The sequence below is a fragment of the Grampus griseus genome (genome assembly GCF_964374135.1).
Source record: "Grampus griseus genome assembly, chromosome: 4".
Classification (NCBI taxonomy): domain Eukaryota; kingdom Metazoa; phylum Chordata; class Mammalia; order Artiodactyla; family Delphinidae; genus Grampus; species Grampus griseus.
In genome coordinates, this window is record NC_138997.1 from 12,656,411 (window position 1) to 12,676,023 (window position 19,613).

General features: G+C 38.4%; 1 protein-coding gene across 1 annotated transcript in view; it reads left to right on the forward strand.

Moving 5' to 3' along the window:
* Nucleotides 1-1,149: 1,149 nt before the first annotated feature.
* SMARCAD1 (SNF2 related chromatin remodeling ATPase with DExD box 1) overlaps nucleotides 1,150-19,613 on the forward strand; it is a 69,808-nt gene continuing 51,344 nt past the window's right edge. Inside the window, exons 1-3 of the mRNA XM_082653118.1 lie at nucleotides 1,150-1,286; nucleotides 1,569-1,807; nucleotides 16,716-16,893. Of these exons, the coding sequence (XP_082509244.1) occupies nucleotides 1,618-1,807; nucleotides 16,716-16,893 (368 nt within the window). The 5' untranslated portion in view covers nucleotides 1,150-1,286; nucleotides 1,569-1,617. The remainder of the gene's footprint in view (nucleotides 1,287-1,568; nucleotides 1,808-16,715; nucleotides 16,894-19,613) is intronic.

Below are 19,613 nucleotides of genomic sequence, written 5' to 3' on the forward strand. Positions count from 1 at the left end.
CACATAATTTAACATGCATGCATAAATCTAGGGCATTTCATGGGATATTAAAGATAGGTACAATGGAAATCCCAATTGTTCAGTCGTTGACCCTGAATTTTATGGGCCTATACATTTAATTTTATAAGCGTGCCCACATGTGATGAAATTGTGGGTTCGTGTTCTGCAATTCAAAACACTGATTTATAAACAGAGTGCTAATTTGAGTTTACAGTGACCAATGTATTTGGCAGAATAATGACTTGTAGTAATTCTTCTTCAAGGTAAATGCCAACCAGTGGATCAAATTACGACTCAGAAAATTGCCTGTTTAATATTAGAACAAAGGGAGGAAATATTCTTAAAGTAATATTTCCATTAAGATATCGGAATTAATTGTCATATTCCACTCTAGGAACAATCCAGCCAACAGTGCGGAGGCAGTTCATACGCTTTGAAGCTCAACATACCTGGGTTTTCCTCTTTACCAAATTAACTACTTAACATCTGCAGGCCTCAGTTTCCTTATTTTATAAAAACAGCCTTCTTGAGATTATACGTAAAGGCTTTAGAACAATGGTGTTATACTGTCGACATATTATGTAAATATTATAGATTATAATATATCATATATTATATTAAATATTATTATTAGGCTATATATTGTCATTGTGCTATTTATTATTGTTTTATTTAACAACTTTCTGGCTAACCTGAAGAAACAGGCCGCAAGCAAGCTCCCAGGGCAAAGAGGCGGGTATTGGCTACCATGACAACAGCGCGCGCCTAGACATTTTCCACTTACAAGTCGCTGAGGAAGAGAAAAGCCTAGGCTGCGTGTTGCGTCATCACTACGCGCTCATTAGGCTTCTCTGTTCCGTTTTAGAAGGTCCCGGCCCGGCTACCGTCGCTCCACGCCAGGAATTATTTTCGCTTTTTAACCTTTGTTACAGGGCACCGAGGCTGCAAGACCGTAAGTACCAAGGGAAGCGTGACACCGAGCGAGCGAGCGTTAAAAGAGGTGCCGCAGAACACTCCCCACTTCTGAACCTTCCCTGTGTTTTCTTGATCCTATCAGCTTCCTCTCAGCTGGGATCGCGCCGCGTCAACTTCCGGGCGGGTGCCCGCCAGCACGGCCTCCGCCGCTCCCCTCCTTTGGCCCCTTTGTGTCCCCGCAGTGTCGAGGCACGGGCCCTGGCACGTCCTTTTTCGAGGCAGGGAGCATCGTAGTGCAGGGAGCCTCTCACTGTGGGCGGGCGCGCCGCCCGCAGGGGGTTAGCGTGGGGAACGTGCCTGCGCGTGCTGGGGTAAGAGGAGGTTGCACGAGGGTCAGCGTGTGGTTCGAGGAAGGAGGGGCGGGGTGGGGGGGTGGGAAACGAAGGGGAGTGAAAAGAGCAATGGAAAATTTTAAAAGGATACCACTGTCCACCTGATTGTTGTGGCCTAACAATGAGGCGCTGCCATGATAGTCATCCTGAGCCACTGGCATGTTTGCGGGCTCTTAATTGCCTTCGGAATGAACTGCTGTGGCTTTGTATTTTATATTGATTTCATGGGCTCTTTTTTCTCTTTTTATTTTCTCCCTGCAGATAGTTCATTTAAAGCTCCCATCCCCACGAGGTGGTGGTTTCTACCAATATGAATCTTTTCAACCTGGACCGTTTTCGCTTTGAGAAAAGGAATAAGATTGAGGAAGCGCCCGAAGCAACCCCTCAACCCTCCCTGCCTGGCCCTTCTTCACCAATTTCTCTTAGTGCTGAAGAGGAGAATGCTGAAGGGGAAGTTAGCAGGGCAGGCACCCCTGATTCAGATATAACTGAAAAAACAGGTGAGTTACAGTGTTGCAAATTGATTCAGCATCAAGAGATAGAGAGGTTTTTTCGTTTGTTTGTTTTTTGGGGTTTTCTTTTTTGTTTTTTAAGAAGAAAGGCAGAAGAGCTTCTAATTTTTGTGCTTGATGTCATACATACTGATGCATTGTCCTTCACCATGCCCTTTTACATACAGCTTTGGGACTGCCAAAGGCACCATGTACCTACAACTGATTATCCTTCCATAGTTGTTCCGCTTTTATGGGAGTTCTTAGATTATGGCCCAATGATGGAAGCTAAAATCAGAATTTAGGTCAGAGTGGTAGCTAAGGGAGGAAGAACTAGGTGAGTCAGTCCTATGATAGACTTTGAGGATGTTATTGCCAGACGTTTACATTCATTCCAGTATTTCTCCAAAAAATATTGATCATCTACTGTGAGTTAGACTTTATTCAGGGTGCCTGAACACAGCCTCTATGAGCAAATGAAGAGCAGATGACGTACAAATTTTGCCAACCACCTGACTTCCTGGAGCTCTCCAAAGTGCAAATGAATAATTGGTATTCTTCATTGTGAATGAACCATTTTTAACCTCTTCAGCTAACTGTTACGGAACAGTAGGATTTGAGAAGGAGTCAGAAATTAGCATTCCCATCTTAATCTGTGTTCTTCGAACAGTTAGTGATTAGAATATATATGATCTTTTACCGTGTTTTAGGCATAGCGGTGAGTGCTTCACATCCTCTTATTTAATTTGTACAACAAGCTTATAAGATATTATTATCACATTTTGCAGAAATGAGCCCCAGGGAGGTTAAATTGTTAGCAAGTTCGTAGAACCAGAGCTCAAATCCAAGCAGTCTAATTCCAAGTTATATTTTAATGTTTAATTCAGTAGTACCTTTTTTTAGTGCAAAACTCAGTATTTCACGAGCAGCTTTTAAATTTCAAAATTGGTAATATATGTCTTCATCTTTGATATCCCCATTTTGTTTGCTACTCTTCTACTTAAATGTAGCAGTGAGGGCAGAGTCCCTACAAGTTATCATTAGAGTAATATTTTAAAATACTTTGGTGTAATTAGAAGTCAAATTTTGAAAGGCTTTGTTTATCTGAAGAGTTTTGAGCTTACCTGATTTCAAACCACTGGAGGATTTAAGCACTGGAGTGACATCCCTGTGTGCATTCTTTGAACAGATATTTGGTTTGCATAACGTGCTGTGGTTAATATCTAAACATCCAGGTACTTTAATATTTTAACAGTAAATATTTTAATCTGTTTCTTGTGTAGTTAGAGAGGGCAGGGAAGGCCAGGGTGTAGGCATGGGATTTTGAGTCCTTGGAAGCCTCTGCTTCTTCGTTTTAGTTAAATGGGACATTGGACAAGTCACTTAGATTATCTGAGATCCACAATTTTTTCACCTCTAAAATAAAAGCACTCTATAAACTGAAATTCAATGAAATGTTTTAGTTATTTATCAATATTAGTAATGTGAAAATTGTAAATCCTTTTTCTCATCAGAAGGTGTTTTTCTGCTTTCCTCTTTTTTTCTAAGGAGACTTCACTCCATCTTTCTTTATTGGGACTTTTCATACGTAAATTACTCTTAAAATTGAGATTGTCTTTAGAAATCATATGGTCAGTCTTGATGACACTTGGAAATATGGAAGTCAGGTTTTTTTCAGGAATGGTGAGGGTTCATCCTACTAGAAATAGAGAGCTTTGCTTTTGGAAAAGATTATTTTAATTGATCCTGTGGATTTTTGAGAATCTTGAAAACTAAGGCAAAGTTGAGACTTTACATTGTAGATCCATGCAAGAATAGAAGGGCAAAATGATGAAAGAATCTTGTTTGGTAAAAACAATCAGCCTAGCAGTCATGAGTACTATGTATTGTTAAAGGGTAGAGTTTAAAGAGAGAGAAATCATTTAGGAAGCTCTCATAGTCCAAACTTAATGATGGCAGTACAGATAGAGAAGAACGAGGTATGAGAGATCACAGTAAGAAAGGGCAAGATTTTACAATTAGGTCGTTGTGTAGGAGTGAGATAAAAATGCATGTTAAGAATTTTAGTCTAAGTGATTGAGGGAAAAAAGGTAGTTCCGTACATTAGAATAGGTATGAAGTACCCACTGTAAGACGTTGGGCATGCCTTTAAAAATTCCAATGAGAATCAAAGGTCCTGCCCTCAATTTAGCAGTAGACCAAACGCAGCTTAACTTAGCATGGGGGAGGGAGATGCAGAATTGCACATTGGGCCTGTGCGGAGGTCAAGACACTGAAGTTGGATTTAAGATCAGACTGGATATGGACATTGGGAAATTGTCAGTGGGATATGAATATTGACCTTACTTTCTTTATCATCAACTAGTAACTTATTCTGTTATTTTGTGGGATGATGCTATATTTGTTTATTTAAAATAGTTTTAGGGTCTAAGTCAGCTTATAGGACAGAAATTGTATATGGTTAAAATTACCTGTAATCACTCTTTTTCAGTTAATCCTATTACTTTACATAATATGAGTTAAGATTTAATTTCCTACCCCTCTCCTTCAGTTACTGTGCCACAGATACACTGTTCCTTGAATATGCCAAACCCCATTCGGTCGTTCCTTCTTCCCATTTGCTCTTCCATCTGCCTCCAAGACGCTTTCTGTTGATATCTGCTTGTGACTCTGCTTTGTTCCATTAGGGCCTAGTGAAGTGTTACCCTTTTTTAGAAGGTCTTTTCTTGACCACTCTCTCTGAAGTAGCAACCACCCCCCTCCCCCCTTTAACTGTACTGTATTTTTCTATATACACTGCATTATGTATACGTGTCTCCCTTATTAGAATATAAGATCTGTAAGAGCAAAGACCTTGTTCATCTATCCATCCCCATTGCTCAGAACAGTGACTGACTGGTGTATAGTAGGCCCTCAGTAAATATGTGTTGAAAGAAGGAGTTTTGGATGATGATTAGGTGGTATTAGTCCTTTGTACACATTTTAAAAATATTCCTCCTCCTCTTTATGGTCTTGAAACAGTGCCGTAGCCATCAGTCATTCTTTAGTCATGGATACTTGAAACTACTTTTGATATAGGCCAGGCTCCCTTAATCCAACCTTTGGATATGAGGGCATACACTTAACCTGTGGTCACCTCCCCCTGCCTAGGTTTATTTTACTCTCACAGTGCCCAGAATTATCAATGGTTATTACTTACACTTTATTTCTCTTTTTTTATTTGACTTTTCTGGGAGCATAGCAGGTTTGGAGAGAATAAAGCAATGACAAATGAGTGTGACAGGAGAGAACCTACTATGTTTTACTCGTAAAGAATAAAAAGTTGAGCTAAGCATAATCCTCAGGGGATACCAAGAAGAAAGGATATGTAAATATATATAGTTAAAATAGCACAATGTGGTAACTCATAATAAGGGAAGATATTAAGCAGTGTAGAACCACAGTCTGATTCACAGTGATTAAATTATCCCTTCTTTCTGTAGAGGATCAGGAAAAGTCATAGAGAGATGACTTTGAGTGGACCCTAAGCAATGACTCATTGCTTATTCAGTGAACTAGGGATGGAAATATATGTTGCCTTGGAGTGTAGTATGTAAATGGAATAGGTGAGGTTATCTAGGGAAGAGGAGGTGTAGGGCAGTATAGATGAAGCTGAAAAGATTTAGAAACAAAAACTGCTGGGTTGGGAGGGGCCTATATATGCTGTGCCAGGGAGGATGGACTTTATTTGGTACACAATATAGAGCATTTCAGTATGGGAAAAACATTAATGAAGATGTTGCCATAATTGAAGCCTAAATGTAGGGAAATGACAGTGGGGATGACAAAGGAGGCAGTTTAGGGAAGTTTTATATGGTATTTATTTGATGGTATTTGATGATCAGTTAAATGTGGAGGATTTAAAGGTAACTCACAGGTTCCTTGCTTGGACAGCTGAATGATGGGCACTGTCAACTGAATTAGGCAGTAGGATTAGGAGGAAGACACCAAAGCATGTTGAATTTGAGTTACCTCTTATATTTCAGTAGCAAGGTCTAGTAGAGGGTTGGACATTGGAGTTTGGAGCTCAGAGAGTGGTGGGAACCTGAGAAATCAACTTTGGAGTCATCCTTGTGGTAGTTACCAAAAAATATCCTAAGCAAGATATATGGTAAGAAGCATCAATATTTAATGATGGACAGAGGAAGGGAAACCAATGAAAGATATAAAGGATGACTAGAACAGTCATAGAAAATGATAATGCCCTGGAAGTTAAAGATAGGAGAGTTTCCAGGGTGGTGTATAGTGAACAGTATCAAATGTTGCAGAGAGGTCAAGTTGGATCTGATCACAGACCACTTTCCTTGGAAATTAAAGTTCCTGTTGACCTTTAGCAGTTTCGGTAGAAAGCTGAGGGAGTGAAGACTACTCTTCCAAGACGGGAAAGAGAGAAACAGCTGGATGGGGAAGCAATGTCAAGAAAAGATGTTTGAGGAATGTTGAAAATTGAGCATCCAAGGGGAAGAAGCTTGGGGAGAGGAAAAGGATGAGGGAGGGGAGGTATCTGAAGACAGGCATCAAGGGGATGGGAGTGCGCACACAGCTGGACTATTTAACTTGGAATAAAGACACATATTATCCAGGGGAGGGGGAGTGAAAGAGAAAAATAGATGGGTTCATAGGTTATTATGGGGTTGGGTTGGAGGAAAGTTTCAGTATATGCTTGACGAATTTCTTGATAAAATATATTCAGTCTTCTAAAGTGGTTGCTCTTTAGATGTGGTTGTCATGTAGAAAGTAACCATTGTTAATAAGTGAGAGAAAAAAATTTTAATTATACCTGTTATCAGAAAAGATTTCCAGAGAGCAATGCTCTGCCACTTATGGATGGTATGATCTTGATTAAGACATTATCGTTCTTGGATTTCACTTCCTTTGTGTAGATGTTCTCTGAAGTCCTTGCAAGCAGTAAAATGTATAAGATCCTTTGAATGAAGCTGAATATACCATTTTAGCCTTATGATCTGTAACCATCGGGTATTCCTTAGTCCTTTTTAAGTGTGTGTGGCCAAGATGTGAATCATCATTATATCTTTGGATAGAAATTTTGATTTCTTAATGTCTATTAGTGTTAGTTGAAAAGCAGTAATTGGTAAAAGGGTTAGTGCTCAGTTGTTCTAATAGAAAGTACAGTGAGTCTAAATGTCTTAAGTACATTTTAAATGTACATTTTTTGTTTGTGTTTTCCTTCTCTACCTTTTTACTTTCCATGCTTGGCTATTTTCTTCAAAATAAAATGTTATATAAAAAAATTAAATGATTACAACAGTATGTAATGAAGAGAGACTCTTCTGTAATCCTCGTTTAGTGTTGGTATTCTTTTGTATTTTTTTCCTGCCTGTATATATTCTAGCTTTTTTTTTTAGATAAAATAGTATTATGTACATACATATTGTAATGCAACTCACTATTAACTAAAAAGTAGATTTTTTATACTCTCCATGTCAGTTCATATAAAATATGCTGTACTTCAATTTTTTTTAGTGACCACAGTGTATCTTATTATACACAGATGTATTATAATTCATGTAGTTTCCTGTTTATAGACATCGGTTGTTTTGGTTTATTTCTTCTTTTTGTTGTTAAAAGAATGCTGTAGTGACCATCCTTTTGAATAGATATTTTTGCCTCTGTACAATCTGTGGAAGAATTCTGGGAAACGGAATTGTCAAATTAGAGGGAATATGAGTAATATTTTAGTAATTGCCAAATCACCCTACACAGAAGTTTTACCAATTTGCACCACACTACAGCTTGGTTTTCAGATGTCTGCTTTTTCATACCAGGCTAACATATTGCAAACATTTTTAATTTTTAAAGGGCTAATAAGCAATTAAATTGCATTATTCTTATTCTTTATTTTTAAGATTAAGTATGTTTTCATAAATGTTATTAGCAATTTGAACTTTTTCTGTGTTCCTTTTTCTCATTTTCTAATAAATGATTTATAAGTTTTTTAATTTTATTCTTTTAATTCTGTTTGTTGTTTGTGACAGAGAAGTTTTACGTTTTTATATGGTCAGTTTGTTCATCTTTTTCAAGGCTTACAGGTTTTAGGTCCTGATCTGACCTGGTAAAAGATGTGGTAAAAGAAAGCCATTCCCTACCACCACATTATAAATATATTCATCCATATTTTCTTCTATCACATCTGTGTTAATTTTCTTCTTAATTGTAGTAAAATGTACATACGTAAAATATGCAATAACTAGTTAAGTGTACAGGTCAAAGAGGGTTAAGTACATTCACATTGTTGTACACCCAATCTTTGGAACTCTTTTCATCTTAAACAATTAACAATTCATCTTAAACAAAACTGAAACTCTTTACCCCTTAAACAATTCCTTCTTACCCCCAGCAATCACCCTTATATCTTCTGTCTCTATGTACTTGACTACTCTAGGTACATTATAAAAGTGGAATCATACAGGATTTGTCTTTTGTTACTGCCTTAATTTCATTTTCCCTAATGTCTTCAAGATTCATCCACATTGTAACGTGTATCAGAATTTCCTCACTTTTTAAGGCTGAAGAATATTTCATTGTATATATACCTACATTTTATTATTCATTTGTGGATGACACTTGGGTTGCTTTCACTTTGGGGCTATTGTGAATAATGCTGCTGTGAAAATGAGTATACAAATATCTCTTCCAGACCCCGCTTTCAGTTCTTTTGGGTATACATCCAGAAATGGAATTGCTAGATCATACAGGAAACCACCATATATTTTCCATTTTACATTCCCACTAACAGTGCACAAGGGGTCCAGTTTCTCTCCATATCCTTGCCAACACTTGTTATTTTCTGTTTTTTTGTTTTGTTTTTTGGGGGTTTTTTTGTAGCCAAACTGATGGATATGAGTTGTTTTTTTTAATTTTTTTAAACCTTAACTTGCATCTGGAGTTTGTTATAAGGGCTAAAGAAAAGGTGATACCGTTTTCTCCTTTGTTCATTATTTATCATTTACTAGTCACTTATCCCAGAACCATTTATTGACGAATCCTTTTTCTTATATTTGAAATGTCATCGTTATAGGCATACCTCAGAGATACTGCGGGTTTGGTTCCAGACCACCACGATAAAGTATCACAGTAAAGCAAGTCACATGAATTTTTTGGTTTCCCAGTGCATATAAAAGTTATATTTATACTATACTATAGTCTTTTAAGTGTGCAGTAGCATTGTCTTAAACAATGTACGTACCTTAATTAAGAAGCACTTCATTGCTAAAAATTTTTATCCATCATCTGAGCCTTTGGTGAGTTGTAATGTCTTTGCTGGGGGAGGGTCTTGCCTCAATGTTAAGGGCTGCTGACTGCTCAGGGTGGTGGTTGCTGAGGCCTGGGGTGGCCATGGCAGCTTCTTAAAATAGGACCACAGTGACGTTTGCCGCATCAGTTGATTCTTTCACAAATGATTTCTCTATAGCATGCAGTGCTGTTTGATAACATTTTACCTACAGCAGAACTTCTTTCAAAACTGGAGTCAATCCTTCCAAACCCTGTCACTGCTTTATCAACTAAGTTTATGTAGTATTCTAAATACTTTGTTGTTATGTCAAGAGTCTTCACAGCATCTTCACCAGGAGTAGATTTCATCTCAAGAAACTCCTTCCTTTGTTCATCCATAAGAAGCAACTTCTCCATTAAAGTTCTATCATGAGATTGCAGCAATTCAGTCACATCTTCAGAGGCCACTTCTCCTGGATTTTTTTTTCTTTCTTTCTTTCTTTTTTTTGGGGGGGCTGCTCTGCATGCAGTATTGGGATATTATTTCCCCAACCAGGGATCAAACCCGAGCCCCCTGCAGTAGAAGCTCAGTCTTAACCACTGGACTGCCAGGGAAGTCCCAAGGCACCACTTCTAATTCTAGTTCTCTGTTGTTTCTACCATATCTGCAGTTCATTCTTCCACTGAAGTCATCCATGAGGGTTGGAATCAACTTCTTCCAGCCTCCTGTTATGTTGATATTTTGACCTCTTCTCATGAATCACATCTATTCTTAATGGCATCTAGAATGGTGACTCCTTTCCAAAAGGTTTTCAATTGACTTTGCCCAGATCCATCACAGGAATTGCTATTGATGGCAGCTGTAGCCTTTTGGAAAATATTTCTTAAATAATAGGACTTTTAAGTCAAAAGTCCTTGATCCATGGACTGCAGAATGGATATTGTGTTAGCAGGCATGAAAACATTAATCTCATTGTACATCTCTATCAGAGCTCTTAAGTGACTGGGTGCATTGTCAATGAGCAGTCATATTTTGAAAGGAATCTTTTTCCGAGCAGTAGGTCTCAACAGTGGGTTTAATATATTCAGTATTTGGTGTTATAAACAGATGTACTGTCATCCAGACTTTTTTCCATTTATAGAGCACAGGCAGAGTAGATTTAGCATAATTCTTAAGGGCCCTAGGATTTTCAGAATGGTAAATTAGCATTGGCTTCAACTTAAAGTTACCAGCTGCATTAGCCCTTAACAGGAGAGTCAACTTGTCCTTTAAGCCAGGCATTGACTTCTCCTCTCTAGCTATGGAAGTCCTGGATGGCATCTTCTTCCATTAGAAGGCTGTTTGGCTTACATTGAAAACCTCTTCTTTAGTGTAGCCACCTTCATTAATTATCTTAGATCTTCTGGGTATCTTGCTGCAGCCTCTACATCAACACTTGCTGCTTCATCATGCACTTTTATGTTATGGAGACAGCTTCTTCAACCTTATGAACCAACCTCTGCTAGCTTCAAACTTTTTTTCTGCAGCTTCCTCACCTCTCTCAGCCTTCATAGAATGGAAAAGTTGGGGCCTTGCTCTGGATTAGGCTTTGACTTAAGGGAATGCTGTGGCTGGTTTAATCTTTTATCCAGGCCACTAAAACTTTCTCCATATAATAAGCAAAAGGCTGTTTGGCTTCTTATTTGTGTGTTCACTGGAGTAGCACTTTTAATTTCCTTCAACAACTTTTCCTTTGCATTCACAACTTGGCTAACTGGTGCAAGAGGCCTAGCTTTTGGCCTGTCTTGGCTTTCGACATGCCTTCTTACTAACCTTAATCATTTCTAGCTTTTGAAAGAGAGGGATGTGCAACTTTTCCTTTCACTTGAATACTTAGAGACCATTGGAGGGTTATTAATTGGCCTAATTTATTGTTGTTTCTTAAGGAATAGGGATGCTGGGGACTTCCCTGGTGGTCCAGTGGTTAAGACTCCACTCTCCCAATGCAGGGGACCCGGGTTTGATCCCTGGTCAGGGAACTAGATCCCGCATGCCGCAACTAAAGATCCCGCATGCCACAAGGAAGATCCTGCGTGCCACAACCAAGACCCAGCGCAGCCAAATAAATAAATTTTTTTTAAAAAAGGAGTAGGGAGGCTAGAAGAGAGGGAGAGTGATGAAGGAAGTGGCAGGTTGGTGGAGCAGTCAAAACACACATAACGTTTATCAGTTAAGTTTGCCATCTTATATGGGCACTGTGTGGGCACCCAAAACAATTACAGTAGTAACATCAAAGATCATTGACCACAGATCACCATAGCAAATATCACAATAATGAAAAAGTTTGAAACACTGCAAGAATTACTACCAAAATGGTGTCAGTAAACTTGCTCAACACAGGGTTGCCACCAACCTTCAGTTTGTAAAACGCACAATATCTGCAAAGTGCAGTAAAAAAAGGTATGCCTGTATTGTAGATTTTGGTATGTTTTTGTTGTTTTTTCTTTTTGTTGTTGTTGTTTTTTCTTCAATAAAATGTTGAAGAAAGTTTAACCTTAAAGTTTAAAGAGGTGGTTTCTTTGTTTTTTCTTTTGTTTTTTGAACTTCCAAGTGACTGAAATTTTGCTTCAATGTTCTTACTAACATTTACTTCCAGTTTTCACTTTTTGTGACAGGAGAATGTGGTCTGTAGTATTTCTTTGATGAATTTACTGAGATTTTCTTTTTGGCCTACTACACAATTTCTGTAAAAGTTCAAGTGTACTTGAAAAGAGATATAATCTAACTGTAGATTTAATTATATGTCAGATAATAATGTTTTATTATTTGTATCATTTTTTTCAAACTGGATCACAAACATGTCATAAAGTCAGTTTCTTATATCCTAACTAAATGCATATAACTTTTTTTAATGAAGTAGAATAAATAGAAAATTATCAAAGTATCGCTTACAATAAAGCCTCTGAGACCTTTGTTTCAGTTATATATGTCTGTCTAGCAATCAATGTGTTTAGGGTCATAATCTACAATGGGTCTCTTACAGTGGGTTCCAATCAAAAATGTTTGAAAAACACCTTTCTGTATCTTAATTATTTTTGTGCTCTCTTCTCTATTAAGAGTTTAGACAAGAGAGTTAAAGCCTCATATTTGTCTCTATTGACTTTCTGCTTTATGTATCCTGCATTGTTTATGCATTTCATTATTAGAATGCAGTTGTACATATGCCAGTCATATTTTTATTGTAGATATAAATTCTGTTATTAAAAAGTACCTTTCAGGTTTAACACTTTGACATTATTAATAGCATGACTTTCCTTCCTTTACATTTTTTCTTTTTATCTTTATCTTTTCTTTTGGCCTAAACCTGAAATGTTTCTTCTTTCTCATTTTATGTTAGAGTAGTGTATTAGAAACTACCCTTCAATCTTGTATTCAGTGTATACTTGGTCTTTTTCAAGAGCTTTCATCAGAGGTAGTTTGACTTATCTGAGATGCTAAAGGTCTTTCCCTATCTACTATGGCATTCAAATTAAAACAGTCAAGATTTTATAATCTATTATTTTGGTAATTAACCTTTCAAAGAGGCAAATATATGATGTGCTTTACTAGGTATTCAAAAGAACTGCCTTGAAAGTCAGTTGCCATGTTAGAGAATTGAACCATGTAGAGCAATATACAATTAGAATATCAAAAATGGCACACTTACATAAGTCTGCAGGACGGATATAAAGGTTTTTTTGTGTGTGTTTTTTTTTGAGAACTAGGTGTCTTTCTTTCTTTCTGGATGCACTGGGTCTCTTAGTTGCGGCTTGCAGTCTCCTTAGTTGTGTTTCACCAGCTCCTTAGTTGCAGCAGGCAGGCTCCTTAGTTGCGGCTCACGGGCTCCTTAGTTGTGGAATGTGAACTTCTAGTTGTGGCATGCATGTGGGATCTAGTTCCTTGGGCAGGGATCGAACCCGGGCCCCCTGCATTGGGAGTGCGGAGTCTTAACCACTATGCCACCAGGAAAGTCCCAGATATAAAGGTTTAAGTGTTTTCATTCTGCTTTGGGAGATCACCTTTATTTATAGATGACCTTTCATAATCTCCCAGTAGTGATTTTTTTGTTTGTTTTTTGAGTGGTTCTTGATCTTGGACCGCTTAGAAAGGTAGAATCAGTAGCAGTTTTAAATCCTCATTTTGTTTCATGGTAGACTTAGATATGAGAATGGGTAAAAGTATACTGGAAACGTTCAGGGTATAAAATTATCTTCTTGGGCTTCCCTGGTGGTGCAGTGGTTGAGAGTCCACCTGCTGATGCAGGGGACACGGGTTCGTGCCCCGGTCCGGGAAGATCCCACATGCCACAAAGCGGCTGGGCCCGTGAGCCTTGGCCGCTGTGCGTCCAGGGCCTGTGCTCCGCAACGGGAGAGGCCCGCATACCGCAAAAAAAAAAAAAAAAAAAATTGTCTTCTCATGCATACCACTAATGGGGAATTTCATTTGGAATTACCCCCTGGAACCTTGGAATCTTCTTGCATATGGTAATAATGTAGGTTCCCATTGCCTTTGGTAGAGAAAATATCATCTACTGTCTCTAAAACATAGGATTTTTTATTGTTTTTATTTGAAAGGATAGCTGTTTTCCCTCATGTTCCTTTAGCGTTTTGTTTATTCCTCTCGCATGGCACAAATTACGACTCACAACATTGCTACTTATGTACATGGCTACTTGGCTCCTATTATTAGTTTCTTTAGGGCAAGTGCAACTGTGACTGGCCTTTTTTTTCCTTCAGTACCCCCCACGTCCAGGCACAGTGCCTTCAATACAGAAGGCATTCAGCAAAGTCAGAATTATGTAGTAGCCCATGTCTTTATAATTGTTTCTACTTGTCACTGTTCTTCCCTTCATTTCTATATTTTTCTTTTTTGCTTCCTTCCTGTCTCCTTTGTGGTGCTGCTTAAAGTGTTTGTTTGCTTTGGGTCAGAAAGCATCATTGCATCAGGAATATCTTTTTGACCATTGGCTATTAGATATTTTTGCTGCTGTTTACTTCCAAAAATAGTCCAAACAAACAAATCTAAGCATTTCAGCACTGTTCTAATTCCAGATTATTGACTATATTGGTAAATTGATATTTTATATAGATAAGCTCTTACTGTTTCCCTTTAGTCCTCAAACCTTTGAGGTCCGTAAGACCCAAAAGGGTGTCCATAAGGTCAAAACTATTTCATAATAATATTAAGACATCACTTGCCTTTTTCACTATGTTGGTATTTGCACTGATGGTGCAAGAACAATGGTAGGTAAAAACTGCTAGTGCCCTAGCATGAATCAAGGCCAAGATTCCAAACTGTCATTGTATCCTTAAAATTTTTAAATACTAGTTTCACTTAAGAATGTTCTTGATGAAGCAGTAGTTTTTAATAAGATGAATATATAAAGTTCAAGAAACTCTAGTTCTCCTCGTACTCATTAATAGAATTTTTAGACACCCCCCACCATGCAGTAATACATTTAAATGGCCAGTTTGAAAAGCTTTTTTTTTTTTTTTTTTGGCTGCATTGGGTCTTCGTTGCCGTGCGTGGGCTTTCTCTAGTTGCGGCGAGCGGGATCTACTCTTCACTGCGGTGCGTGGGCTTCTCATTGCAGTGGCCTCTCTAGTTGCGGAGCACAGGCTCTAGGGCACATGGGCTTCAGTAGTTGCAGCACATGGGATCAGTAGTTGAGGCATGCAGGCTCAGTAGTTGCAGCACGCGGGCTCTAGGGTGCCTGGGCTTCAGTAGTTGTGGCTCGCGGGCTCTAGAGTGCAGGGTCAGTAGTTGTGGCGCACAGATTTAGTTGCTCCACGACAGGTAGGATCTTCCTGGACCAGGGATCGAACGCGTGTCGCCTGCATTGGCAGGCAGATTCTTAACCACTGTGCCACCAGGGAAGTCCTTGAGTAAAGAAGCTTTTTAAAGAAAAGTGGACAATCCAAATCGTTTTGCGAAAGCCCTTTTCAAGTATAAGAAAGCAGGACACTTTTGTTAAACTGTTAAAATGATATGCATTAAGTTTAGGTCAAAGTTTTGATACAGTAAAGATGTAAATTCTTAGTTTTATGTGTGATTTGTGACATATCAGGAATACTATGTAAAAGCAGTGTCCCCAGTACCTTTATACTTATTTTACAGGAATTGGACTATAATTTTATTACTTTACATAATTATCAGAACTTGTAAATGTCTTCATACATATGACAGTTAACATAGCTGTGATTTGTTCCAGAGCAGAGTTTTTCACTCAGGGCACACTCAACATTTATAAAATTGTTCTTTTGGAACAATTTTGTGATTTGCTTTTCAGTAATGTTGCTAGGACTTCATTGCAGGAAGTAAAGTATTTTTTAGTTCACTCCAGGCGATTGGTTATATAGGCCTTGGTTAATGTTATTTACAAATATGACTCAGGAGCCTTATGATAATGATGGCTATCATTTCATGACTGTTAATGGGATCGAGGCCAAGAGTTTTGGGGGGGACTTGAGCATCCCTCAGTTTTGGTGTGGGGAGCAGGGAAGTCCTGGAACCAGTCCCCCCAAACCTCACAGATACTGAGGGGTGATGGTATTCACTAAACCAAGATACTGACTACTTTTACTTTAATATGAATTTCTTAAATCTGATCTCTCCTCAAGTGTATAATGGAGAATAATTTTAGAACTCAGCCCTTTGAAGAGAGGAGACCTCAATAGAATACTAATTTGTTTTGCATAGACGGGTGATGCCAACTTCATTAGTTTGTGAGGGCTGCTGTAACAAAATACCACAGACTGGGTGGCTTAACCAGCAGACGTTTATTTTCTGCCATATCTGGAAGTTAGAAGTCCAAGATGAAAGTGTTGGCTGGTTCAGTTTCTTGTAAGGCCTTTCTTCTTGGGCTGCAGGTGGCCACCTTCTCGCTGTGTGCTCACATCACCTTTCCTCCATGCACACACATCCTTGGTGTCTCTTATAAGGACATCAGTCCTTTTGGATTAGGTCACTAACCTAACTACCTTTTTTAAGTTAGTCACCTCTATGAAGGACCTATCTCCAAATACATGTACATTCTGAGGTACTGGGAGTTGAAACTTCAACATAGGAATTTGGAGGGGACATAATTTTGTCCATAACACTAACATTTGTGTAAGAGCTAATGTTTGTTGAATACTGGCTGTGTGCCCATTACTGAACTAAGTGCTTAATACATATCTTCTGATTTTATGTGCACATTAGCCCTGTGATTATTGGCATCTCTGTTTTACATCTGAGGATGCAGAGACTTAGATTAAGTAACTTAGCTGAGAGATGGGATTGAAATTCCAGTTGTTTGGGCTCTAGTGTCCTTGTTCTCTTAGGCAAGAACTGGGTACTAGGAAGCAAAAGCACAGAGAGAAAAGGGTTAAAATATAAAATACAAACCTGTTTTGCAGTGTCCACTAAGTTCTTGCTAGTAAGTAACCTGTGAATTGGAAAATCATTTAATGCCAGCCCTGCTTGACTATTAATGTTTTCTTTAAAACTTGGGAGGAATTTTTGGTTTTAGGATGGAAACAGTGAATGAAGCTAAAGATTTTTAGCACATGATTTGTAATTATCAAAAACAAATTTGCTTTATTTTCAAGTTATTCAAAATCCCTTTCTGCTTTTTCTCTTTTGCAGAAGATTCTAGTGTTCCAGAAACCCCAGAAAATGAAAGAAAAGCAAGTATATCATATTTCAAGAATCAAAGAGGAATTCAATATATTGATTTGTCTTCAGATAGTGAAGATGTTGTTTCCCCAGATTGCTCCAGTACAGTTCAAGAGAAAAAATTCAGCAAAGACACGGTGATTATAGTGTAAGCAACTTAATGATTTCATTATATTTGCATGTATAAGACTTTTTTTGAGAAAAAGTTACTTAAACTGAAAATTTTTGATGACTTCCCCCCTTTTTTGCCTTTTCCTGACCGCATCTTCATCATTTTTCCCTAACTTAAGAGATATAGAGAGATGTGCGTGCGCGTGTGTGTGTGTGTGCGCGCGCGCGTGTGTGTGAGTGAGAAAGAGAGAGAGACTCTGGATAACTGATATTTTTTTTTTTTCCGGCTGGGCCATGCGCTGTGGGATCTTAGTTCCCCAACCAGGGAGTGAACCCAGGCCACCAGGCCACGGCAGTAAAAGCACCAAGTCCTAAGTACTGGACCACCAGGGAACTCCCATGGTTCTGATTTTCAATAAAAAGTTCAGTGAGAGCAAATATTTAAGTTTTTCATTCTCCATAGATAATTATTTTCACAAGTACCTTCAGTCACCTGTAACTGCTTTCTGATTTGTTCTTGAATCCTAGAGTCAAATCATTTTAACATTTTTGGGACACATTCATTGAGCTAGCACGGAGCTTTGTATGTTAGATAGAAAAACAGTAAATGAATTAAAAATGCAGTATGTCAAATAATACATATGATGGGCAAACAGGAAGGGAAATACAGGGTTTGGGGCCGGGCTAAGGGCATGGTTTCTAAAGCGCATGGTTGGAAAAGGCTTCATTAAGATGATGCTTGAGCAAAGACGTGAAGGAGCTAAAAAAGGGAGCCATGTGGATATGGTGGGAGGGGCATTGGGAGTAGCCTGTTTAATGACCCTGAAGTAGTATTTTGCCTGTTGTTTTTGAGGAAAGTGGGCGGCGGGGCCGGGGCTGGGGGTAGTGGTGGCTAATGATGCGAAGTGAAGGACCTAAGGTCACAAGGTGCGGAGTGGGATAGGGAAAGAGCTTTATCATGTTAAGCCCATAGGCTGTTTGGCTTTTATTCTGAACGAGATGGGAAGCTAAAGGAACATATTGAGCAGAGGAGTAAAATGATCTGATCTATATGTTTAAAAGTTTTTAAGGCTGTAGGGGAGTCGTAGTAGAAGTGTGAATACTGTTGTAATAACCAAGGCAAAAGATGGTGGAAGCTTAAACCATGCTAGTAGGTATAGGAGTGAATAATAAGTGGTTAGATTCTAAATATACTCTGAAGGTAGAGCAGAGAGGATTTATTGATGGATTTCAAATGGAATGGGAGAGACGGGAGTCAGGGATGACCCTAAGATATCTGACCTGAGCAACTGGAAGGATGGAGCCAACCCTAACTGGGATGAGGAATGCTGCCTTGGGTGCAGTGGGGGAGCGCCTTTCGCAGGAAAGACCAGCAGCTCAGTCTCGGACGTGCTGTGATTGAGGAGACTCTTAGGCATCTGAAGTGGGCTTGTCAGGTAGGCAGTTGGAGTTGTGACATTCGGGTTCTGGAGAGAGGTCAAGGTTCCACATCTGAATTTACGAGTTATCAGGATACTTGATATTAAGAGGTACATGATTAGATGAAATCAGTAAGAGACACTAGTGTAGCTGGAAAACAGAAGATCTCTTAGTTGAAGGACTTAGGCCAGGCGAACTCTAGATTCTAGGAACAGGAGATGAGAAGAAACTTACAGAAGACTCTTAAGAAGGAGCAGTCATTGAGGTAAGAAAAAAGTCAGAAGGTTGTGTGATCAGAAGCTAAGTGAAGAAAGTGTGGCAGAGGTGCAAGAGCTTAACACTGTCCACTCCCAAGATGAGGATTTCCTCTTAAAATGAACTTCTTTGTGTATATAAGCCCTGATGAACATGCCTTTATCCTGAATTTCACTATGAAATAAAAAATAGTGATGATCCTGTGTGGTAAATCCTAAGGAAAATTGATATTATATTAGCACTTCAAATTTTACTTTTTATTTTGAAAAAAATTTAAACTTACGGAAAAGTTGCAAGAATAATCAGTTTCCACATCCTTTTAAAAAGATTAAGATTCACCCATTGTTAACATTTCCCCACGTTTGCTTGTCACCTTCTTCATAAAATAATAATTAGAATTATTACTGAAACCTTTGCCTCTAATAATTTCACGTTTATCTCCTAAGAACAAGGTCATTCTCTTACATAACAAGAGTAGCATTTCTTTTTTTTTTTTTTTTTAATTTTTTTTTTTAATTTTTTTTTGGCCACACCTCGTGGCTTGCAGGATCTTAGTTCCCCAACCAGGGATCGAAGCTGAGCCCCATGAGTGAAAGCTCTGAGTCCTAACCACTGGACCGCCGGGGAATTCCCTCCAAAAGTAGCATTTCAAATTCACAAATACTGATTAACGTTGGTGCAGTAATATCATCTAATATATAGTCCGTATTTAAATTTTACCAGTTATCCCAATAATGTTCTTTATAGTAGTGCTACTCAGAGTACTGGTTTATCAGTAAGGAATGTGCCCTAGAATGTAAATTAATGTACTCATTCCTTCACCAAGAAAGTCTTGTAATGAAAAGAAAAAAAAAAAAAAACTGAACTAAGCAATGTGTTTTTCCTTCTGTTTTAAGTTCTTTATCTTGTCATGGATAGATAACAAACAGTTTGATTTCGAGGACTAGCAGTCAGTCCATGGATCATATTTTGAGTAGTACTTTATAGTAAAGTTTTTTCCAGCATCATACATTGGGTTTAGTTTTTCATGTGTCTTTAGTCTCGTTTAATCTGAAAGTTTCTCAGCCTTTTTGATTCTCATGA